The 25,175-nt window shown below is 40.1% G+C and overlaps 1 protein-coding gene across 1 annotated transcript in view; it reads left to right on the top strand.

The window, feature by feature from the left end:
* Nucleotides 1-25,175, top strand: part of flt4 (fms related receptor tyrosine kinase 4) — a 43,062-nt gene that overhangs the window by 16,066 nt on the left and 1,821 nt on the right. Inside the window, exons 3-29 of the mRNA XM_053324263.1 lie at nt 1,062-1,336; nt 3,466-3,593; nt 3,696-3,861; nt 4,875-5,014; nt 5,107-5,278; nt 7,370-7,487; nt 7,656-7,840; nt 8,872-9,037; nt 11,962-12,097; nt 12,675-12,783; nt 13,811-14,158; nt 14,902-15,048; nt 15,908-16,039; nt 16,792-16,898; nt 17,876-18,011; nt 18,475-18,579; nt 18,880-18,993; nt 19,447-19,535; nt 19,775-19,934; nt 20,086-20,180; nt 21,943-22,065; nt 22,249-22,360; nt 22,566-22,665; nt 22,843-22,948; nt 23,033-23,157; nt 24,318-24,438; nt 24,641-24,726. Of these exons, the coding sequence (XP_053180238.1) occupies nt 1,062-1,336; nt 3,466-3,593; nt 3,696-3,861; nt 4,875-5,014; nt 5,107-5,278; nt 7,370-7,487; nt 7,656-7,840; nt 8,872-9,037; nt 11,962-12,097; nt 12,675-12,783; nt 13,811-14,158; nt 14,902-15,048; nt 15,908-16,039; nt 16,792-16,898; nt 17,876-18,011; nt 18,475-18,579; nt 18,880-18,993; nt 19,447-19,535; nt 19,775-19,934; nt 20,086-20,180; nt 21,943-22,065; nt 22,249-22,360; nt 22,566-22,665; nt 22,843-22,948; nt 23,033-23,157; nt 24,318-24,438; nt 24,641-24,726 (3,801 nt within the window). The remainder of the gene's footprint in view (nt 1-1,061; nt 1,337-3,465; nt 3,594-3,695; nt 3,862-4,874; nt 5,015-5,106; nt 5,279-7,369; nt 7,488-7,655; nt 7,841-8,871; nt 9,038-11,961; nt 12,098-12,674; nt 12,784-13,810; nt 14,159-14,901; nt 15,049-15,907; nt 16,040-16,791; nt 16,899-17,875; nt 18,012-18,474; nt 18,580-18,879; nt 18,994-19,446; nt 19,536-19,774; nt 19,935-20,085; nt 20,181-21,942; nt 22,066-22,248; nt 22,361-22,565; nt 22,666-22,842; nt 22,949-23,032; nt 23,158-24,317; nt 24,439-24,640; nt 24,727-25,175) is intronic.

Genomic DNA, 25,175 nt, shown 5'->3' with positions numbered 1-25,175 from the left:
AAGTAGGGTATTTTATTTACATCTTAAAACATGTCTAGAGGGGATCTTTAAATAATCATATACAAAATATACATGTTAAAATCCTACTACTGAACCCTTATGATAACATTTTAAGGGGAAAAAATGGGACACTACATCTTTAAACACACCCACCCAGGATATTTTGTAGACAAAAACAGATTTTATTTTGTTTTAAACCATAGCAAACACTGATTTAAACAGAGTTGATGGAAGATATGAATTCATTCATAATAATCCTCCTTTATCCTTATGAAATCTCCGCTGCACTGCCTGCTGCCAAGCTGTCACTCCATTAACCGTTTTGCTTCTGCGGTACAAAATAAATGCTGTCTTTGGTAAGCCGGTGATACTCTTGGATTTTCCCCCTAACACAGGTCTTAAATAGTTGTTCACATGTAAACCTCGCATCGCCAGCAGTCCTGAGAATCTCCAGGGGGTCAACGTCAGTTTCATTTTAGTTAATTTGGTATCTACAATGTACAGTTTAGAGTCTAGAGAGATAGACGCTATTCACCAGGGCTGGAAAATAACCCGCAGAATGCTTTATTGCCCACTGTGATTTTTGGAGCTATTTCCAGTCATCACTTTTTGGCACTGTCTGCAAATGTGGACATTTGTAGTTGGCGGAGGCAGGTGGTGAAAGCATAGCTATCAGTTTTCACACAGCCATTATGATTCAACTCAATGTCACTCATAATGCCTCCGGGTTAACATGTCCACCCATAACTGAATTTATATGACAAAGCACAAAGCAAACGGGAATGTATCACCACACACACACACACACACACACACACACACACACACACACACACACACACACACACACACACACACAAACACACACACACACACACACACACACACACACACACACACACACACGCACATACACACAAACACTGACTGGTAAAATGTAATGGATATAGATGCCAAAATTAACATTTGATATATGATCTTTCATGTATGACCATTTTTTACCCTTAAGCTCATTTTAATGTGAAATCTATCCCATGTCTTGTGACCTGATGTCTCCTCAGGGGACAGCGCACTCTGGCTTGGGCCTGGCCTGATCAGACTCTGGTGGGAGAGGAGCTAACCTACCGTCAGGCCCAGCTTCCGACCACCGGGGCCCCCAGGCAGAGGGTCGCCTTGATCAGTGAGTGTCCTGGGGAGCCTGGGAGGCCGTACTGCAAGAAGCTGGTCCTGAACAGGGCACAGGCCAAAGACACTGGACACTATCGCTGCTATTACAAGGATGTCAAGGCAATCATTGACGGCACCACGTCCGTCAGCATTTATGTGTTCATCAGGGGTGAGTCACTTCCCCACAAACCCACACACACAAACTAGTGACACAGTTGAAATGTTCACCTTGCTGGCTCAGCATAAAATACACATTATTCAATCTTTCTCTTGTTTCATTTAAAGATAACTGTTGGAGCATAGAGCAAATACGCTATGAAAATTGAATTGTCAGTTTAAAAAAAGCAAAAAAAATGTCCAAGTTTTAAAAATCCATTTTATGTAGTCGTGAGTCTGCAGTCTGTGGGTCCATTTTGTTCTGTCTGAATTAAAGAGAGCATGTTTCCTCTCCTGCTTGCCTGACCTGGTCAACAACTCTTTGGCTTGGCTTGGCTATGTGGACCCTGTCTTTAGTTTCTCTTTTCCTTGGGAGGTTAACAAGAAAACCATCCTACTGAAACAGATCTCCTGTTTGAATATTACTTCAATATCAAAGCAGTTGCTCCCTTATTAGAGCTGGAAATTGTTGACTTTGCCTCAGTAACACCCTGAGAGCTGGCAGGATTAATGTTTCTGAAATTAGAGATGCAAAGCCTTTGATGAAGGTAGGAATGAACATGCCTATTCATTTTTCTAATTAGCGAAAGGTTGGGCTGTTATTTTATAAATATTGGCTATATAACAGTGGCTGTACACCTTCTTTTCATGTGGTATCACTGTTTTACAAGTGTGTCCAATCTGATAAGAGCTGCACAATGAAATGGGTTTTGCTACAAATCTCTTCTCTCCTGGTTGCGCTCTGTCTCACATGATAACAGGATTCAGAGCCATCACTCCTACTGTACCACCTCAATTTTAGCCCCAACTTTAGGACTCTGAGCTAGACTTCAATTGCTGCTTCTTCACTTTTCCTTGACTTTCCTCATTCCATGTGTTGCGGGAGACAAGAAGGAGGAGTGGATGGGGAGAATAAGAGAGACAGCTGAATGATTATGATGATTGTCATGTAGGAGAATCCTAGCTGACCAGTCCACTCATGTGAAACGGCTGTTTATCCCCTCTGACAAGGTGCCAAAACAGTTTCCACAGATCTAACCAGGAGGCTGATCAGAAGCAGATGAAATCACAGCCATAAATTAGACCCAGCATGTGGCGGGATGAGAAAGGATGCATGTGGATTCAGTTAGATAGGCAGACGTTGTCCCTTTACCCTGTCTGTGCTACACACCACCCTCTAAACACACACATGAATGTACAGTATGACCTGAAGGCATGAATGCACTGTATGTGTATAGGTACACACAGGCACATGTAAAATATACAAACACTTCCTCTGTCACACACATTTTTAAATACATTCTCACACACACACACACACACACACACACACACACACACACACACACACACACACACACAGGCTTATATCCCTTTTCCTGGCAGGACAGCTCCTTTTCCAAAACTGATCGCCTGCAGTGATTTATTGTGAAGACTTAGACTGCAATGAGTTGTGTGTTATTTCTGTCACCTGTGTGTATTTAGACCACCATGGGGCAGAGAACATAAGCCTCTTGATAGGACTCATTGTTCAGGCTTTGCAGTAGCTTGAGGTGATAGCTTTGAGTGTTGCAGAAAAAATAAATGGTAGAAGGCTTATTGTTAAAAAAAAAAAGGAATAAGAAATAAGAAAAGAAGCAAGCATACGACATACAAAAGTCACTGTTATTGAATGGAAAGCCTGAGAGATAAGCATTTTTATAATAGTGTGCGCTCATGCTGTGGGAATATGAGGTTTTGCAGTGATAACAGCTGCAATGTAAATTGGAGACACAATTGCTGTGATGTCTCCCAAAGCTGTGAGCCACAGACAATAAAAGGAGGACACAGGAGTGATATTTTTCACCAACAGACAGCTTGGGGTGAAATTGTAATACTATTTAGAGGAGGATTAAACCCCTCGACTGTCTGTCTTATAGCTGGCATGTAATAGCAGTCTTAAATGTTATTTACTGTAACATTTATATGGTAATCATGATGAACCTCCTATACAGCGTGTCTTTGGGGGTCATTATCAGGCTTTGAGATATTTGGCTGTCTGTTCAGGAAGTCGCCTCAGCAATAGTTGTCATCATCTAGCTTCTGGTGTCAGGGTTACCCTTTAACAGCTCCCTATTTTTTCTTTTTTTAATCTGCATCCAGACCCCGAGCAGCCCTTCCTCAGGAGAGGTATAAATGACCTGGTGACCATTTTTATTACACGCTTCTCCACCCACATCATAGTGCCATGTCTGGTTACAGTGCCTGATCTCAACGTCACTCTCCACGCGGTTTGTGCTCATCACAGATTTCTCATACTTTACTCCTTTAATTGAAGCTGCTTTAATTGATGATCTGAGCTCTGGTAATTGTTTATTTATGTGTCATCTTAGTACCCCACGCCTCTGGAGAAGAATGGGATGACATGGGACAACAAGCGAGGCTGGTCCATTCCAAGACAAATCATAGACAGCGTGCCAATGCTAATCGGACTTTCATGTGTTGCCACACTGGGAGGCAAAGATCACCAATCTGCCAACTACCTGATCCACACTACAGGTAAAAAGACATTATACCTTTGTTTGCTCTGAAGGTTTAAAAAGTTCACCCTCCTCCGGTATTTCAGCATGACACTTAGCAGAACTGCCGAGAATCACACAAACCCTTTGCCAGCAGTTACAAAAACACAACTGACCTAGTACAAATATTTAAATAAGATTTCAGGCTTTTCTCTCACTGAAAGAGAAATTAGCTGGGAAGTCAAACATAGTCCTTGACTGAATTGTCTCCATAATTCTGCATGGCAGTTAATGAGGCAATTAAGCCAATATGTTGACAATTTGGTGGATTTTATTTCATTATGTGATTTCTTGGACAACTCCCCTTTTTATGCGGGGGCGTGTGCCATTATGTGAGTATAATTAAAAGAAAAGGAAGAGAAGGCATAATTACATTTTGAGGAAATTAATGAGCGAGATTTGATGTTGAGGTTCCCTCTCATTAAGTGTGAACTCTGAGGGACCCAGGGGCTCTTTGCTATGTTGGGTGAGATCATTCACCTCTCACTTCAGAGGATGAAAAGAAACTCATACCCATTGCTGCTGGCCAAAAGTAACAGCCGCATCAGTCAGAGAAACTGGGAGCGAGTCTTCATTCAAAAAGCTAATGGGGCACTTAAACAATCAGGCAATCACAGTCTGCCGCATCACCAATATATGTGTCGTTTTTTTTACACCCCATGTCATTTTCCGTGACCACAGAAAAAGGTTTGAACATCAGAGGCATTGGCCAGTGTCCAAAGCTTCCTTACCATTACTTTTTCATTTTGAATTGAGCCTTCTCTATTCCACTTTACTTCACTGAGATATAGCTTGGCACATGAATGGCAATAGTGTGAGTTTATGACAGACAGCTTCTTTATGGTAGGATGGTTCCTCTGGTCCAAAGGAAAGTCATTTCCTCTGGTCCTGCAAGGAAGGAAAAACTGCTGACGATGTCACGGTGGCCTCTCTCACTGTCTCCCTCCCTCTGTCCCCCTGTTTATCCCTTCCCTTTTTCTTTTTCCCGAACAGGAAGTCAGGTTTACGATGTCAAGCTGTTTCCTGAGGAGCCAGTAGAACTGATAGTGGGGGAGGTCCTCACCCTGAACTGTACAGCATTGGTGGAGTTCAATGCTGGGGTGGAAATAAAGTGGTCGTACCCTGGCAAACATGTATGCAGCAACAGTTGGTCACATGTACAGCATCAGTAAATAAAATAAAAAAAAATGTTTGATGATGCTCAAAGTCTGTTTCTTCTCACCAGACGAACAGCTCGGTGGACACTAAGCCCTATCGTGAAGCTCTGTCTCACGCCACAGAGGCAGTTAGCATCTTGACCATCCACAGTGTCACTGTTACAGACACTGGCCCGTACAGCTGCAACGTCACCAGCATGGACACAACACAAACCCAAAAAACTCAGGTCATAGTTCATGGTAAGCACACATGGCTGTCCACATTTTCTACTTAGACTTCTTCTTTGTCAATAAATCTTTTTATAAAAATATCACCATGAGTCTACAGCCACACTAACAGCTCTGTGACACTATTTACACAACAGTGCTTTGAGACTAAGTCTAATGTAATCATTCTAACATACTCACAATCATTCATGCATTAAATTTAAAACATTGGAAAACTCATTTAGGGAGCACCCTCAATGGTACAGACATACAATATATGCAGACAACTAAAATCAAAGAGTATTAAAGGAGGCTATATGACTATATCAATTAAAAATAAGGCAAAATGAACAATGCTAGTGTATGAGAAAAATTAATAAGTAAAACTATAAGAACAATGTAAAAATTAAAGCAATTACATTTTGGAATTTACTTGAGTCAACTTAAAAGGTTTTTTGAAACACAGTAACATCAAGCAGATCTCCATAACTCTGTATGAATCCTTAGTAGTTGCAGGGTGACAAAAGAAGGTGCTGTCAACACAGCCATGACACTGGATGTGACAAGTTAATGGTAAATGCTAAAACGTAGTGCAATATTAACATAGCTAAACTTTTCTTTTGTGAGAGGAAGAACGAATATTAAGAAATGACATACTGTTGCTTTAAAGAAATGCAACAAATGCCAAAAATGTATCAAATAATTAGTGCTATAGGCTTGAAAATTAGCTCTGGTTCCAACGCTGTTAAACTTGTCAGACCACTTCTTGTATATTTAGAAATGTATTGTCAAAGAATAAGAAAATATTTGATAGATGGAAGCAGAGGAGAAGTGTACTGTATGTTGACATTCCTATTGATGTTTTGTCCCTTTTTGACATTTTTTCTGGCTTTGACTCTGGGTCGCCTTTTGAATCCATTTGAACTTTTGTGAATGTCTGAGCTGACTTAGAGCTGCCATTCACTACAAATGAACTTTTTTAACCTTTTCATGGTGTGCAGTGCCACAGACTAAAAAGCATTCATTTTATATGGAAAAAATGTCTTGTTATGATGGAACCAAGCATCTATTATAAATCTAAATAAAAGCTCTAACAACAACTCAACATATCAGCTCCAGACAACCAAAACAGTCAGGATTTTTCTATTGGATGTTTTCAAAGAAATAATTCTTAAAGGCACTGTAGAAAAAGCAATGAAATACAAAATGAAATTCATCCTTGACAACACCAAGACCTGAGCCCACAGGGCCCTTGGCTTTCTCTGAAAAATGTCATTTCATATACGCATGGTTCTGTACGGTAATCATCTTTGATTTGAATGGAGTTTCTAAGCTTTGGTTTATTTCAAATACCGAAAATACCCTTCCATGCTTCCTTATATGTCTTTGTTTAATGGTTTTTGTTTGACTGTATTTATATCACTGCAAGTTATTCCTGAAAATGAAATTCAAATCAGAAAGAGAAAATATTATAGAAACTTCTCCTGACCAAGTGTGCTTGAATTCAGTTATATTGGCAACTGAATAAAGCAGTTCCACAACCTCTCCATTTCAACTCACTGCTTTACAAGACATGACTCCAATCCCATGCCACCTTCAACAGCTCGTTTAGCAGTACATTTATACACCCTGAAAAAGCACCTCATGGCTCGATTCAGGATGGCATTACACTCAGGGGCATCCTTAAAACCCCACACTCCTGCAGTGTAAAATCAAAGTGAACCAACCATGGAATCATTGCAGATGCTAGTGCTCTTCTTGCTAATTCTGCTAGTATGTTACTTGTCTCTCCAAAGCACATATATTCATTAAAAACTAAACTGTGATATGTATAAGAACTAGTGTACTTTAGAGACATTGTTACAAATGTTAATATTAAATTTAAATTAGAAGCAAAAACGGGGGCTTTGATGGCATTATAACATTTACCATCATGCCCATACATAATACTGTAATTTATACTCTAAAAGGTCTAGTCTTTCTTCTTGAGTCTCCATGTAATTATAAAGTCTACTATTGAGGATGCCTGAGTATAATTTATACATTGTGTTGATCAAGCTAAAACATCCGTAGTTTAATATAACTCTGGGGTCAACTTTTGCAAATGATTGTCTCTTATTCCAGAAAAGCCGTTTATCAACCTGGACTACAGAAATGGACCAGTGGTGGAGGTAACTGCTAGGCAGAAGTCGTTCAAATTACATGTAAATGTGTCTGCCTTCCCCACACCTGAAACGCAATGGTAAGATGAGATTCTCTGGTGTACTCATTAAATCTAATAGGCAATTTCGAAAAGTGTTCTCAGGCTTCATACAGATGAGATTTACAGATTAATTTAGGGTCAACACATCCCAGCAGGAGGCTGTTCTGCACTGTATTAGCTGTGCTTTGTGTGTGTGTGTGTGTCCAGGTTTAAAGATGGAAAACTGATAAACGAACGCCCAGAGTTCAAGATGAAGAGAATGAGGGTGCACCTCAACCACGCTTTGGAGATTAAGGATGTTTGCCAGGAGGATTCTGGGCTCTACACGGTGAAGCTGAAGAACAGTGCTGCCATGCTGGAGAGGAGGCTTAACATCACACTTGTTGTCAATGGTAACTAGTCTGCTGATCTGTGTACCCTTGGGGGAGATCACACCAGATATTCGAAGTGTAAATAGTGGAGGTGCAACAGTAGCTTATTGCTACAATGCATAATTACAAAGTACAAGCATAACAGAAACAGAAAACTTCCAAACTGTTGTTACTTTTTCAGCACAATATTCAAAGAACTCGATGTAAAAACATCATCTTTTGCAGACTTCTTGGTTGTTTGTATCTGTTGAAGGGTAATTTTAGACCGATATTACACAGAATTGTGTTTGTAGCCTAATTTGTTCTCTGAGTGAATTTGGCACAGTTCTCCCCCCATCAGGCTTTCCTCTCTGTTTTTAATGTTCCTGCTGTACTCTTCGCACATTATAGTTTCTTTGCACTATTTAGACTCTAAATCTGATCTAAATGCCTCATAGTTGTGAATAAGATTGTGAGGTTGATTTTTCTCTCTATTTGTGTTACCCCTATTGTTATTATTGACAGTCTGGCAACTAGTCCAGGGTGTTTCTCTGTTCTGCCCAATGAACTTATACATAGATATGTGCTCTGTATTAAATGGCATACAATCCATTTGATTTGGTGTATTCATGGCTATGTGTGTGACCATAAAAAATAGTAATTGTCAGCAGTAACAGAGAAATTTTACATCAACGTCTTAAATGTTTTGAAAGCTTTGTTTCAGTCCAGCTCACCCTGAGTAGATGGTATGTTCCTGTTCAGTGTGGTTGAGAGGGTGAAAGGCCAGTCACTGGTCAACTGAGATTGAGCTGGAGTAGGGAAGAGAGTAGGTGGAAGCTTGCTTTGAGACTGCAGATTTTATTATTATTATTTTTTGCTTCAGCTTAAGTTATTAGTTTGTTAATAAATATGACCTTTTGCACATACTCCCACCTGCTGAGCTGCCTCATCAACATATAAAAGTTTCCAGTGCTAAATCACATGGTCTGCCCTTTGTATTGTGTGGCGCTATAGTAACATGAAGTATTATGGCTGGCTGAATCGATAGATTGATTGGCTCTCCTCTTTCCCAGTTCCTCCACAGATTCATGAGAAAGAGGTGGCAGAACCTTCCAGTCCTTACCCGAGTGGCAGCAGCCAGACTCTCACATGCACCGCCTATGGTCTCCCAGCTCCCAAGATCAGCTGGCAATGGAGGGCCTGGGGTCCGTGTGTCCCCAACAACACCGGCAGCAGACTGTAAGCACAAAAACTCCCATATATACACCTCACTTGGGACTGATATTTTTGCCAACTCTATATGTGTGGGAGCAGATAAGGTTTGATTGAACGGGACAGAAAAGAGAGGAGTGGGATGCAGTGCGTAAAGCGTAACGTAAGGGCCAAGTAACAAGAAGAGGTCAGCATGAAAGCATCCACTGGCTCTGAGTGAGGAAGAGAGGGAGGAGAGGATTTAGAAAGAGGTGGTGAAGAAAGAGAGGTGGAGGTGGATGAAAACAGCGGAGATAAAGATGAGGGTGAAGGAAAAGTAAACAGAGGAAAGAAAAGACAGAAGGAAATTGAGTCTGTTTGATGTCCAACATACATCCTCCCCCACACAGTAATATTTTGCTGCTATTACTCTGCAGCTGATCCGCCATGGTCCAACTCTTTCACAGCTGCCTCACTTTCTCACGTACATAGAAAAACACATAACACACACAGACTCACACACTCATTCATGCGTCCGAAATGCATATCACTATGGAGGTATGTTTGAGCCCGAAAAGCACTTCAGGGTGCTGTATATCACACCCACACACACACGCTTAAATGCACACATAAACACACACACACACACACTCTCTCTCTGTCTCTCTGTCTCTCTCTCTCTCTCATTGGCAGGCATTGCCCTGGGCTTTTTCTCTCCTTCTCCATCTACACCGAGTCCCCTGACATCATGTAATGGATTCTCTGGACAATCATATACTGTAGATCCCAATATCCCTTTTTGTTATTCACCTACCTCCACCATCTCCCTTCAAGGCTTAATTTTGGAAGTTATTGCTGTTCTTTTGACCTTTCCATGTGGGCATGTCTATAATCTGTCCATATAAACAGTATAGTACAGGCAGAACACATCACAGTGACAGATTAGGCACAGCTTTAGCTCCAGATGTCCAATTCTGGTTCTGTCTTGTGTACATCTTATGTGACATTTCATGGGCACTGACTGAGGTGAAGCTGTGTTGACCTCTCCTGGTGAATAAGAATTGAATTTCCTCTTTTAATCTGATGGTCAAACATGTAGTGAAGGACTTTTCGATAAATTTATCATGAGTCACAGCAGCCACCTGAACTGTGTATTTGCAAAAAGAATAATTAATTGAAAATATCAAATATGAGTTTACAATATTTTAAAATGATAAGGCACTCTCAGTCAGTGTATGTATTATTCACTGGCCATTGTCCAAAGCTTACATGCAGTTTCTTGTTGAAATGTTCCTGTTGAACATTAGAAATACTGAGGTCATGAGTTTATGTAACCCCAGTAGAACCCCACACACCTAACAAGAAAGGAGAGGAGTCATTAAAACGTTTATATTATAATTGTGAATATAATTGAAGAATGTAGAAAAACTTTACTGCTAGTGAAACACAAACAATAGTTTCAGAATTAGAAGCCAGAAAAGGCTGGTAAACATGTCATTGGCACAACCTTTTGGAGCCTGATTGTCAACTGATCAAAAAAACCTCTGTGTTGCTCTCTGTCCACAACTTGCCTACTGACCTTTCAGGCTGTGAGGAATACTGACCAGGCTGCTGGTTACCCTGGTGTATCACAGCCAAATCTGATGGGGAAATGAATCAATGTGGAACAATGTGCTACAATGTGGAAAGTCTGATATACTGTACAAGCTATTGTCAAGTGGGAACAGGGATATTTTAATATATTGATAATTTTATTACATTAATAATGATGATTAATGAATTACAGCATCTTAGCTATTATTTTTATAATTAGTTATTAATTGTGTATTATTAGCAATTACACACTTCATTTCGATTTCACCAAATAATTTTTTTAATAACTGGGTTTTAATATACCGAATAAATATATTTTTTTAAATAATTGTGGTTGTACTATACTGTTTACCATTATCATTTTTAAGACTATGGAACATTTATGATTTGTGCATATGCAGGATCTAAGGCACTTTCAAGTTCATAGAGTAAGAACAAATTCAGGTGAATCTCAGATTTGCACTTAAAAACATACATCTGCATAGTTTTAGCACAGAATTATGCGTGCAGGGTTTGTGAATGAGGCCCAATGTTGTTTACTTTGATTCACAAAATGTCACACTTCATGTATTCATTGAACTGTTAAATTTGATCTCCATTATGGTCTAAATGTTGTTTCTTGTGTACATAAATAAAACATACATAAATAAAAATTGATGAATCTAACTATACTGCTGAGCAAAATGCTAACATCAGCATGCTTAAAGCTAACGATGACAATGCTAATTCTGTAGATATCATCTTAGCTTAGTGTGTTAGCAAGTTAACACTTGCTAAGTAGCAATAACACAAAGTACAGCTGAGGCAGTAAAACGTAAATGTGCCTTACTCCCAAAATTACAAATGACCTTAGCTATGACCATGTGAGTGGTTATGTTTAAGGGAATGATTTAAGTCAGTTCACCTTTTAACATATTGATTTATGTAGTCTATATGTGTATTAACTTTGATGTATTTATTAAGTATGTAGGTTAGTGTGTACTGTTTGTAAATAATGATGAGAATAATAAAAAAATAAAATGATCCTGATTACCCTATGCTAATGGAGAACAACTGAGTGGTCCCTTTAGGAGAAAATACCAAACCAAATTCTATTTCATGTTTCATTAGTTCTGCTATGATGTTCACACTATGGATATTCATAATAGAAATGCATACTGCAGTTTTTCCATTAGTGACCAGGACACTTTGCATAATTGCCTTGGCTTTGGGATGCGATGTTAAGATCTAAAATGCATTCCAGTGTGTGGAAAGAACATTCTCGTAAAACCTCAGGATGTCTGGTTTGATGTCCTTTTGAATTCTCCCCCACTGCCCGCTTTCTGCTGTGCATGTCAATGAGGGGGATATGTCATGAATGTGTCTGTGTTTCTCTCCAGGGTCCGACGAGACAGGAAAGGCCGGAGTGACAGGATCGCCGACTGTCAGAACTGGCAGGATATTAGCTCGGAAAACGCCATGAATGAAATTGAGGCTATTGAAACGTCTGTCGAAGTGGTGGATGGACAACAAAAGGTTCATCAAGGCTGTTCATTAATTTTCATTTCATTTCCAATATGATATAATAATGATAATATTGAAACGTCTGTTAAAGAATGAGTATTATATGAATATTATTCAAACGTAGCCCAAAAAAAGAACATTTACGTAAGTGGACTTATCCGTGAACTGTGATGTCTTTATGTAAGTGCCCCAAATTCTGAGCTCCATAACAAAATTTGTCAATCAATAACCATTTCCACAGTAGAAATATTTAGAACAGTCTTCCTCTGCAGACTTCCTGTGAGGACTGGTTATAAACACATCCAGACACAGGGGGCAGGGCAACAAGCACACATACACACATCTGCACATTTATAAACCACAGCCGTAAGAGGAAATTATTACATGGATACACGCATGCAAACGTCCCAGTGTATTTTCAGTCACACCTGAGCGAGTTTGCTTTTCGTTGGGCCTGTCAGCACTAAATCCCTTTGTGTCAGCTCACAGCTCGAGAATTACATGACAGCAGGCCGCACTTCCTTTTCAAATATGTGTGTCTCCACCGGATTCATTTAAAGTCTGATCCACCTTTTTCTCACCTCCACAGATAGTGAGCAGGCTTCAGGTTCGCAACGCCAGTGTTTCAGTCGTGTACAAGTGTTCTGCTGAGAACAAAGTGGACAAAGATGAACGGCTTATTTACTTCTATGTAACCAGTAAGTAATTAGAGTTGAAATTCGCTCTGCCTTTGATGTAGAGTGCAGAATTCAGCTCATCCAAAAATACTGAAAGTAAATACTAATTTAGTTTTTTCCGAGTTTTAAGCTGTCATTTTCTGAGATTTCTGCTTCCACCCTATTACAATGGCAGTGAATGCAATTATGTTTTTTAAATTACCTTTAAAAAATGAACACAGCCACATTACTTTCTACTAAAGAACATGGATGGATTATTGAATAAGCCTCCATGGCACAAGCACAGGGGCCTCAAATTGTCATGGGACCCATAAGCAAGTGTTTAAAGTGACTTTTAATAAAAAATGTCATGTCTCAAACCTAAATAAAATCTGCTTAGCTATTGAAATATGTCAAACAACACAATAGCCCCACTGAAGGAAAATTACTTTTTTTGCTGCTGATTTCAGTGAGAAATTAATTTAAGTGAGAAAATGACCCATAACCCCTTATGGAATAATTTAATTAAACGATGGGTTCACAGTTTTTCACAATTCGCTTTGAAAAAATAATTAGAGGCCCAAATGAATATTGAAACAGTTTTTTTTCTTCCTGTTCATACTAACCATTAGATGATCCCTTCATAATGTAAGTGATAGGGGACAAAATTCACAATCCTTGCTTTGAGAATTTTAAAGTGTACCTAAGAGATAATATGAGGCTCCAGCAGTCTAAGTCAATCAAATAAAGTGGATACCTTCCACAGTTACAACCTTTTTAGTAATATATTCCATCTCTGTGTCTTGACAGTGTTTTCCTGTTTGGTTGCAGTGGAAGGATCATAACAAAAACAGGAAATTTAACAATAAAAAAGACTAAATTTGAAAGACATTGACTAATATAGACAACTTTTTTACACTGAACAAAGTCTGTGGATTTTTATTATGAAGGGATTTTCTAATGACCAGTATGCAAGAAAAACATGTCAATGTTCATTTGGGTACCTGACTATTTCTTTAGGACAGATATGTAAAACTGCTTCACTTGACCTCTTTGTATACCTTCCCAGCCATCCCAGAGGGTTTCGACGTGCATGTTCAGCCCTCTTTGAATCGCCTGGAGCAGGAAAAAGTGTCCTTGCTCTGCAGCGCTGACAATTACACCTACGAGCAGCTGCAGTGGTACCGCCTCGACCCGCAGGCCCTGCCAGGTGAGCAGGACAAGGACTGCAGGAGCGTGCACCTCTACGCCAAAACACTTGACGGCCATCTCTCCTTCCAGGAACCGTCCAACAGCTGGGTCCTGGATTTCACCATCCCTGCCGTACAGCTGCAGGATGAGGGTCATTACGTTTGCAAGGTTCAGAGCAGGCGGAGTGGGGAGAAACAGTGTCAGTTCAGATTCATCACTGTCAAAGGTGAGAGATAAAAGAGATGAAATCTTTAGACACAGAGTCCAACATAGAAAATTGCTCACTCCAACCACAGCTAATAGACCCTTTTCACAGCAGACGTGTTGACCTTTCAAAGCAGGAAAAGCACAAGTGTAAATACTAACTTTAACGATGATTGCATTCCTTTAATTGTGCCAGTAAGTCATGTCATTGTGAGCAAAACATAATACCAGAACCCTGGAACTGGACCAGCTAAATGGAATGCAGCCATCATTAACATCAGTAATTCCACCTGTGCTATTCCTGCTATGACAAGTTAAAATGTCTGCTGTGAAAAGGGGCTATTATAGAGAAAAGGTCAGCTGTCGGCAGCAGAAACACACAGGTCGCAACGGAGCTGGTGCTAAGATGGCTTAAAAATACACACACTCAAAGCTAAAAGCCCACGCAGCCCCTTACTCACATTCACACATAACAGACAGAGTACCGGGTGTTTGCATAGCATCAACATGTAATGACAGAAAACACAGCTGAGATGCTGCAGGGCTGAAACATGCAAACGAATCCATACTTCATTCATGTTGTATGTTGTTAGTCAACCTGATGTATAGATGTACATTTTAATGAGATTTTCTGACTTTTGCCCTTTCTTTAATGCCACAAGACCCCTTACATTTTCACATGAGAGTAAAGAAGTAACAGTGTTGATTTATTCTTCCCTCTCTTAATCTCTCTCTCTTTCTTTTGTCCCCTCCGTCTCTCTGTAGCCCTGGAGGCGCCTCGGTACAAGCGCAGCCTCACCAACCAGACAGTGAATGTGACCGAATCCTTGCGGATGGAGTGTGATGTGGAAGGCAGACCCCTGCCCCACCTCTCCTGGTTCAAAGACAACCAGCCTCTCCACCAAATGTCAGGTGTGTGTCAATACACCTGCACCTACACAACCACGCTGCCACCCACACTCTAACTCAGCAGCCGCACATACATGACATATATACTCATGCACCACCAGTGTCTGAGATATTCTCATAAAGTTTGCCTTGCTGGATCTTAATTTAGCAGAACTCATATCATCCCACGAGGTTATTCTGCTCAGGTGAATTGCAGCCGAGCTTGTAACATTCTGTATAGACATAACTTACAAGAGCAGATGTTTAAGAAAACTTTTGGCAGATGTTGCTGTCATAATAAAATGTAACTCGAGATATTAAAGGCCAAAATGGGCACGCACACACAGATACCCGACAGCCCAGCCCACCCACACACACTCATACGCTAGAACAAATGTACCAAACAGCAGTAGTGACAAGAATACATGTACAGATGTGCCCCCCCACACACACACACACACACTCACACACATACAGACACACACAACTACACACACACACTCACATAAAATCCCACAGGGTAGATAGACACGGTTCATTAGCTTTCTCAGCATGCATCTCCTCTTAACATCTGAAGGAGATGAAGGGGCTGAGGAGGGGAAGGGGTGGTCAGTATGAGTTTGAGTGACAGCTGATGTTCTGGGTTCACTCAGAGGGGCCACAGGGACAGACAGCTCGACACACGGGATGATAATAAAGTAGTTATATAGCCTGAAGTTCAGAGGTTTGCCAAAAATGTAAGAAGTGTTGTTGAAAATGTTGCTGAATTGATGATGTGAGAGGTGAGACGTTACAGATGTGTTATGGTTCACAATGAAGTATGGGTTTGCGTCTGTATGTGTGTATGTGTGTGTGTCACTAATCATTACATGCATCCTCGCAGGGATCCAGCTGCAGGATGCAAACCGCACACTCAGTATACAGCGAGTAAGAGAGGAGGATGCCGGTCTTTACACCTGCCGCGCCTGCAATCAACGTGGCTGTGTTCACTCTTCAGCTGCCGTCCACGTCATCGGTGCGCGTGAGACACACACACACACACACACACACACACACACACACAAACACCCCCTCCACACACACACACACACACACACACACACACACACACACACACACACACAAACACAAACACCCCCTCCACACACACACACACACACACACACACACACACACACACACACACACACACACACACACACACAAACACCCCCCCCCCCCCACACACACACACACACACATATTCATATAACATATCACCTAGACACCCAAATCCACTCACACACTCATCACTGTACTTTTTGAAGAGCACTCAGGTTTGAAATCACAGTTGCCCTCAAGCTCACATCTTCACACAAAATATACTGGTCTGAATTCTCATCATTCACCTCTTCACACTTGTCAGTGTAGCTTGTGTTCTTATGTAGAGCACTCCACAAAAAAATCAAAGGCATTGACTGCGGGGGAATTTTATATGGAGAATGAATTATGTAATGGGTTTGCTGGAAGTGGTTTACTGATGAATTGCTGAATTGAGTAAATTGATGCTTAGCTCATCATTGTAACTTAAAGATTTAATGTAAGTAGCTAACGAGAAAGCTGGGAACAATTGTTTGTAATATAGCACCTCCTACAGTCAGTGAGAAGTAATGTCACCAAAGAAAGAAATTCAATTAAAACATCTATGAGAGAATAGATGGATGGTTTCTGAAATGTGTACAGTGCATTTAAAAGTTGCTTTCTTTCTTTTTTTTTGTGTCTGTCAAGGATCAAGCGACAAAGCCAACGTGGAGATTGTAATACTCATCGGGACTGGAGTGATCGCTGTTTTCTTCTGGGCCTTGCTCATCCTCATCTTCTGCAATGTGAAACGGGTCAGAGGTCGCCGTTATCACCGTGTGTGTGTGTGTGTGTGTGTTTGTGAGTGAAGCCAGCAGTCTGTGATGGAGACTATTTAACCTTTGACTCAAGGCAGCTCTGTTGGTATTCAAGTGCAACCCGTTTGATCTCAAAGTCAGTCTGCAATTTACTGCCCCTGAGAGCTCCTGATATTTGCTGTGTGCTGCTCTATGTGATAAGTGCCTTGAGATCACTTTTGCTGTGATGTGTGGTGCTGTATAGAAATAAAATTGAATTGAACTGAACCTCACAGAGTTGATCTACAGAAATTCACAGGGGATGATGATTAACACATTGATGGCTTTTCTCTTATCTTCTTTTATCTATATTTTTTTTTGTCCAGTAGTGAGAGGTTATTTTTAACATGCTTTCGAAAAGGTGGGTAAATCACTGCAGTGCTGTGCAAAATGTGGACAGCAGGCCCCCAAACAGCTATTAAAAATAAAGCAAGAATATCCAGCCGCTCAGAAAATGTTTGTTGGGTGACCACAGTTTCACCTAACCCTAATCCTAACCCTTTTTCCGCTCATCCAATAGGGTTAAAGAGGTTGTTGTATGGTAAAAAAAAAATCCCAAGCCACAGAGTGTAGGTGCTGCGCTGAAAGTAACAAATAATTACTATTGGTGCAATAAATAATAAGTGGACATTAAAGGTCTGCTGTGTGTGAGCTGTTTATTTGTTTATTTCTACAAAAACACTTCCCACGCCTTCCTTGCAGCAAATTTGCCAAAATTATTGATTTTTTTAAAACATACTACAGGGATGCCTTGCTAGCATAAACCATCAAGAATGCATTTTTTCTTCCTAACCTTTCCCTCTTTCTCTTCTTATATTGTTTCATTTGTTTTACTGTTTTACTACCACCTCGTTTATCATTTCCAGCTATTCAGCCTAACTTGATCTTTCACCTCCTCACCTTACATTAGCTCTCTCTCTCTCCGTGTGCTTCAGGTTAACCCGGCAGACATAAAGACAGGCTATCTGTCAATCATTATGGACCCAGGGGAGGTGCCTCTCGATGAGCAGTGTGAATACCTGCCCTACGACTCATCGCAGTGGGAGATTTCCAGAGACAGGCTCCGACTGGGTGAGCAACCGGTGGGAGAGAAAGGATGTATGGATGGTCGGGTAAAGAAGTGAATGGGGAGGAAGAATATACAGGCGCTGATGAAAGTGAAATAGATGGATGAAACTGAATTACTTTTCCATTTCCAGAATCCTTAATGGCATGAGCTTGGATTGCAGCCAGCTAGGCAAAGTGCTGCCAAGTAAAGTGCTAATGTTAAATATGTGCTCATTCCCAGCACAGCTTTTTAAAAACACCCTGAGGAAAAGCATCTGTTCTTCTACTGCAACTTATGGGAACATGTTATTTTCCAAATGCGGCAATTCAAATTCAAATTCCTCCCCTCTAAATGGGATGCCAAATGCATTTACATTTTGTAACTGCTCCCAACCACAAATGTTTGTGTATTACAATGAGACTAAAACTAAGCCTGCATAGATCAATAAGCCTGAATATTTTTGTTCTGTTCTCTCCCCTGACACAGGAAAGGTTTTAGGCCATGGAGCCTTTGGAAAAGTAATTGAGGCATCAATCTACGGCATCAGCAAGAGCACAAGTCTGGACACTGTGGCTGTCAAGATGCTGAAGGGTGAGATACGTCTTAATCTGCATACTGTATATGACCTGTTAAAATTACTTTTCCAAGCTACTTTCTGTGACTGCCTTCAGTGGCATTAATCTCAGATTATTGTAGGAAGTTCTCTGAGAAGCTGCTAGTGCATAAATTTGAAGTACATCTCAATAAGACAGCTTAACGTCTCTTAATTTCCATTTGCATACCTTATTATGGAGATGTGGTACAGTGCCATATGCCTATATTATATATACATGCAAAAATATAAAGGAAAATGGGTTGAAATCTTCGTTTCTGTGGATGTGTGCGTTTCAGATGGAGCAACAGCCAGTGAGCACAAGGCCTTGATGTCGGAGTTAAAGATCCTGATTCACATTGGTAACCATCTGAATGTAGTGAACCTGTTAGGAGCCTGCACCAAACCAAACGGTGAGTACATGCATTATGTACAGTATCTCATGTTATATGTATTGTATTGTAAAGTGATAAGTGATGCTAGAGGCAATAACAGTTCATCAAAACTGAATAGAACTAACAGTGAAATTCCCTTTTTTTATGAGGTGTTTCCATTATTTTGTCTACCCCCCTGAAGCTTCTTCACAAGAGAAAATGCACTGAGAATGTCAAACAGCTGTCTTTCTTCTTCTTTGTCCATATATAATTTTGACCTATAGAGTGCTTTTTTGAGGGGTGCACAGCTGAAAGCGTTTACTGTGCTCACCCTAAACAAAAGTCTCACAGCTAATGTCAGGCAGGAAATACATAAAGAATGCAGACCCACGCTATTATAATATGGTGTGAGAAGAGAGCAGTTCCTAAACAAAAAGCAGCTGACATGTATATGCATTATATACTATATATATATATATACTGTGTCAACAGGTCCACTGATGGTGATAGTGGAATACTGCAAGTATGGGAATCTGTCCAATTTCCTGCGAGCCAAGCGAGAGTTCTTCCTCCCATACAGGGTATCAAAACACTTCACTTGATTTGTATTGATGTGATAAGTTGACTGCATGTAAATCTTCAACATGAGTTTTCTTTGCTGTAGTTTAACTGTTATATGTCTTTGGCTCTTTTACTAAACAGCATTTTCTTAAGAAACTTCAACCAACTGCTCACAAACTTTTTAAATCTATGACACATGGATTGTTGTTGCTTTTTTTTTTATTTCGGAGGTGACACCTTTACCTGTTTCCCCACTTAGGATCGGTCTCCGAAAACTCAGAGCCAGGTGAGACGAATGATCGAGGCAGGTCAAATGGACCAAACAGCTCGCCACCCGCCTTCTCCCTCCTCCTCCCCTCTCATCAGTCCTCAGACTCCATCTTCCAACACATCCAGTCAGAAACCTGCTGTAGAGAAAAGTGAGTTTGTTGTGACTTAAGAGTAAATTGTTTAACTTGTTATCATATTACATATACACATTTGTGACGTTTATCTTTTCTCTCTCTCTCTCTCTCTCTCTCTCTCTCTCTCTCTCTCTCTCTCTCTCTCTCTCTCTCTCTCTCTCTCCAGTGGAGGACTTGTGGAAAACTCCTTTGACAATAGAAGATCTAATTTGCTACAGTTTCCAGGTGGCTCGTGGGATGGAGTTCCTGGCTTCCAGAAAGGTTAATTGTCCGTGCTACATCAGCAGTTAGTGAATGAGTGATGGTGAATTGTCACCGGAGGATCGGCTTCAGGCCCAGTGCATTGTAGCCGGGATCGTTCAGCTTTTTAGTCCTTTGTGCTTGTTAATTAACAATGTGACTGCTTATTATTATATTAGCCGTGCCCCAGCTCCACACTACATCTAAAATTAATACTAAGCAGGTTTTGAGTATGTTTTGATTTCACACTTGCATTCCTACTAAATCGTCACGATTTTTGAAATGTGCTGTTGATAGATGCTTTTGTCCCACAATGCAATGCACAAAAGGACCTACTCGCAGCTGCAAAACATTAAAAAAAATCATGGATGTTTGATGATCCTCTGAAATAGAAAATAACATCTTTGTGAAGTTTAATTGGCAGTGGCACACCAAATCACAGCTTCATGTTCTCTTCCACACTAAATGCATTATTTCCTTGTATACTAATAACTACTTATAACTAATATTGCATGCAGCTGTCATGTAGTATGAAATTAGGACAGAGCTCGGGAGTGATTTGAGCAGTGGTAGCAGAATATTGCAATATACAAATCATGATCCTCTTGATTCAAAATTTTACTTGACATCCTCCTGCACTCAAAAATGAGTTGTTGTTTTTTCTTATTCCTTCAGTTGGATGTTGGAGCTTCACTGTGCCAAATGATGTTTGTTCAGTTTGACACTAGAAGTTCTGTTTTGATATTTATCCACTGATAGTGGTCCCTTTTATCAGGAGGAGGAGATGCCATTTTCAGGATTTTAACAAGATAATTGAACTTGGAAAACCATATTAGATAAAAACTATTATTCAAAGTAGAGTCATTTATATAAATCTTAAAACATGTCTGGAGGAAATCTGAAAGTGAAATAATAGAACATTTTTTTTAGCAGAATGTATTTAAAGGGTATAGAAAATACTCATTATGCAGCCCCTTTCAAATGTTCGGGTATGTTATATATTATTGAAATATCAATAGAAGCATTCTCACATTGTGGTTCTTGGAAAATACCTGATTGGAACCAATTTGCAGACTAAAGAGTAAAAAGTAAAATATTTCTGTATAAAATGTGGTGTAAAAGTATAAATTAGCATTAAATAGAAAGACTCAAGTAAAGCTTAAATGCTTTGCATAGTACTTGTAGTAGTAAATGTAATTAATGACATTCTAACATTCAACAAAAGTAGATTTGGAGCTGCCTTCCAAAATGTAGCATCATTTCATCAGAGACTTGCTTGAACAAAGTCTGTAAATGTCCAGCCTACAATCTATATATATATATTCTGAAATTGAAAAAAGTCCCCTTAACTGATCTGTTAGCACACTGCCTGGCTTTAAATGATATCTCTAAACCTGTTGTGACCTTGTAGGCACGTTTATTTAACAGCTTTGTGAGTGATGTTGGATCTCCTGCATGGCTGAGACATAGTCCAGTCCCAGCTACAAACTGACACACACACACACACACACACACCTACACACACACACACACACACACACACACACACACACACACACACACCTACACACACACACACACACACACACACACAAAACACAGTTTCAACAAAACAGACTATTACACACAGCCAACCTGTGATTTACTTACTCCAAATGCATATCTGTAATTCACTCATGAGAGAAAACAATGTGGTGACAGCTTACGCAAACACAAACACAAGCTTAGACACACACCTGTCCGCAGAGTTATGATGTATGTGTGGTCCTGTGTGTATCCGCAGTGTATCCACAGAGATCTGGCGGCCCGGAACATTCTCCTGTCAGAGAACAACATTGTGAAGATCTGTGACTTTGGCCTGGCCAGAGACATATACAAAGACCCCGACTACGTCAGGAAAGGCAATGTACGGCACTTTCATTCTCACTATAGAGTTTACTATTCATCTCTTTTTACTTTGTTCTGTGGGGACACATCATAAGTCCTTTTTTCACAGCCAGCAGCATAATGACTCAGTTTAAAGGCAGCTGCCGTTCCTGTTTATGTGACTTTCGTGTAATATTTGTCTGGTGTTTTAATGTTCTCTCAGGCTCGCCTGCCTTTAAAATGGATGGCTCCCGAGAGTATCTTTGACAAAGTGTACACCAGCCAGAGCGACGTGTGGTCTTTTGGAGTTCTCCTCTGGGAAATATTTTCACTGGGTAAAAAAAACACAAATTTAATCTTTTCATGAAGACAGAAATCAAAGGAAACAAAATGTATGAAGGAGTGTCTGTAAATCTCTGTTGCTGCAAAAAGCAATAGGAACAGAAGTAATGATCTCTATTATCCAAACACACAATAATATGTTTTCTCTTTCTCTGACTTGCTAATTAACGTCTCATCCCCCCCTTTGCCAATGTTCAGGTGCGTCTCCGTACCCAGGAGTGCAGATTGATGAAGACTTTTGCAAACGATTGAAGGATGGTGTCAGGATGAGATCACCAGAGACTGCCTCCCCTGAAATGTCAGTGTACCCTTTAATAAATTCCTTCTCCCTCATATGTAACAAAACGTGAATCTGCTCATGAATGTCATCATTTTGAGAGGATATGGGATCAAACATGTACTTATATTATTGAGTCTGGGAAGTTGAAGAGTTTAGTGTCATCTTTTTTGTGACTATGCTGCCCTCTGCTGGTAGATATGGTATCATGCTGGCCTGCTGGCATGGTGAGCCCAAAGAGAGGCCGACCTTCCCGGCGCTGGTGCAGATCCTGGGAGACCTGCTGCAGGACAACAGCCTACCTGTAAGTTCACTGCTTGAAAGATTCTGTGAGTTTTGTTTTATAAAGAGTTTTCAGGTCTTTGAATCTTCAACACATTTCCCTCAGGATTCGAAGGACTACATCCCTCTGAACCACTCACAGAGCTCAGAAGATGATGGTTTCTCGCAGGCCTCATCACGCCCTCCCTCTGAAGAGGAACTGAGACTAGCCTGCAACACTCTGCCCACCAGGTACTCATTCATGCCTCCTCTGTCTTCCTTTAATATGGAGCTGGAAACCTCAAAAACATTTTTTTGTTATTGTCAACAAATTCCAATAAAAGACCAAAATCAACAATCAATTGATCTTACTCACAAGTATTCTTTATTTGTTGTGTAGCCAATGCCTGATCTATCTTTTTCCCCTCCACTGCTGAAAAAATATCCCACCAAATGCATCATTTAGTCATTTTAGCTAAAAGCTACAGCTGCCAGCTGTTTTGGGAGATTATTGACCTGTTTATAAATTGAAAGTCTTGACCCAGTTTCTCAAGATGTATGTCTTCAGTGAGAAGAAAAGGGCTTAGGGCTGAGAGCCACAGACAAGCAAGGATAGCTGGAAAGTACTGTATTGGCAGACAGATAAATGTATTTTTGGTTTTGGTCTTTTCATAGGGATTATTTTACATGAACAAAATATAGAATATCATCGGTCTTATCCTTGAAGGGTGACTTCAACCTGCACATATACACCTAAAAAAGCATACGTCTATTGAAGAAATTATTAAATAAAATAAAAAATAAATAAATAAAAGTTTGGAGTTGGAGTTCACACAAGGCCTGAGACTTCAGCCTGTAAAACTTCCCAGTCGATCAATCAATTAATCATATATTGCCGAGAAGAGATGATGTGGTACTGAGAGGTAAACTTCCCCAAGAAGATTTTTTTTCTTTTACTTAAAATTAAGTCAATTTACTGTTCTCGAAGAGTGCCCACACACCCTTAGGGACAGTCCCACAAAATGAATCTTATTTTGTGGGACAAAATGAGATTCATTTTGTGGGTCATGAGATGTTTCATGAGATGGGAAAAAAGTATTGTTACTCTTCAGATGCATCATCCTGCCTGGATTTTAATGTATCACTCTGATTCTTATATACAGAATAGTTTCATAGACTCCAGACAATCACTGAGCATGAATGGAAAGAGACAACTTGAAAAAGGGAAATAGTTTTAGTTTTGTCAATAAAATGTTGTGTCATCACTTGATCTTTGGAATAACCTGAAGTCATTTCCATTCATAACAACAACAACAAAAAAACAGTTTTTCTCACTCAGCACAACATACTTTGCAATGTTTTCAGTTCAGTCAGGATTGTATCTGATCATCTTTTATATACTTCTTGACCAGATATTATAACTGCGTGCCGTTTGCTGGCTGTGTGTTTGTGGGACCCTCAAAAATGTGCCAACCCAGAGTGAAGACATTTGAAGAGCTGCCGCTGGAGATGCACCCACACAAGGCTTCTCAAGTGAGCATCTTACCTTTTTTTCATCATCAACTGGTCAAAATGAAGCGGCTGGTGACATTTTGGTTTTTTTTAAATGGCATTATCTGGGAAATTTCTCCTCAGATAATTATCAAACATAGTTTCCAGCCACTGGAGACAGATCACTGCGAGGTCAAGTGAAGTCATTGAATTCACATGATGTCACACTCATTTTTGTTCCCAGGATAACCAGACGGACAGCGGAATGGTTCTGGCCTCGGAAGAATTTGAGCGAATTGAGCACAAGCACAGGGGGGGCATCTCAAAAAGGTTAGTCATACCAAAGCTAAGATACTGTTGGAAACTTTTCAGCCAGTTATATAGTCAGACTTTTTCAATATGACGACACACAATATCAGTAAATGCTACGTTTGTGGTATTTCAGAGTCAATATGAGAAAACAGTCATTGTCTCTGAAATGGAGACACATACATTACAGTGAGATCACTCTCTGACTTATGTGTAGTGAAACTTGACATTGCAAAGTAAGCGCCAGCAGTTTCCATTTATGCATGAGTAAGCAGGATTAAGCAACAGTCTGAGTCATCAAAACTACTATTTAACCAAGTTCTGAGAATTACACTTAAAAATGCTTTAAATTTGCAGTAAATGCTACAAATATAATTCATCCAGAGACTCACTCCTAATTAGAGCAAAATGTAGGAAATACTTAATATCAATAGAAATGAACAACAAGAAACCACCAATAATATTAACAG

Source organism: Scomber japonicus, chromosome 8, assembly GCF_027409825.1.
Source record: "Scomber japonicus isolate fScoJap1 chromosome 8, fScoJap1.pri, whole genome shotgun sequence".
NCBI lineage: Eukaryota > Metazoa > Chordata > Actinopteri > Scombriformes > Scombridae > Scomber > Scomber japonicus.
This window is presented reverse-complemented; position numbering and strand designations above follow the sequence as displayed.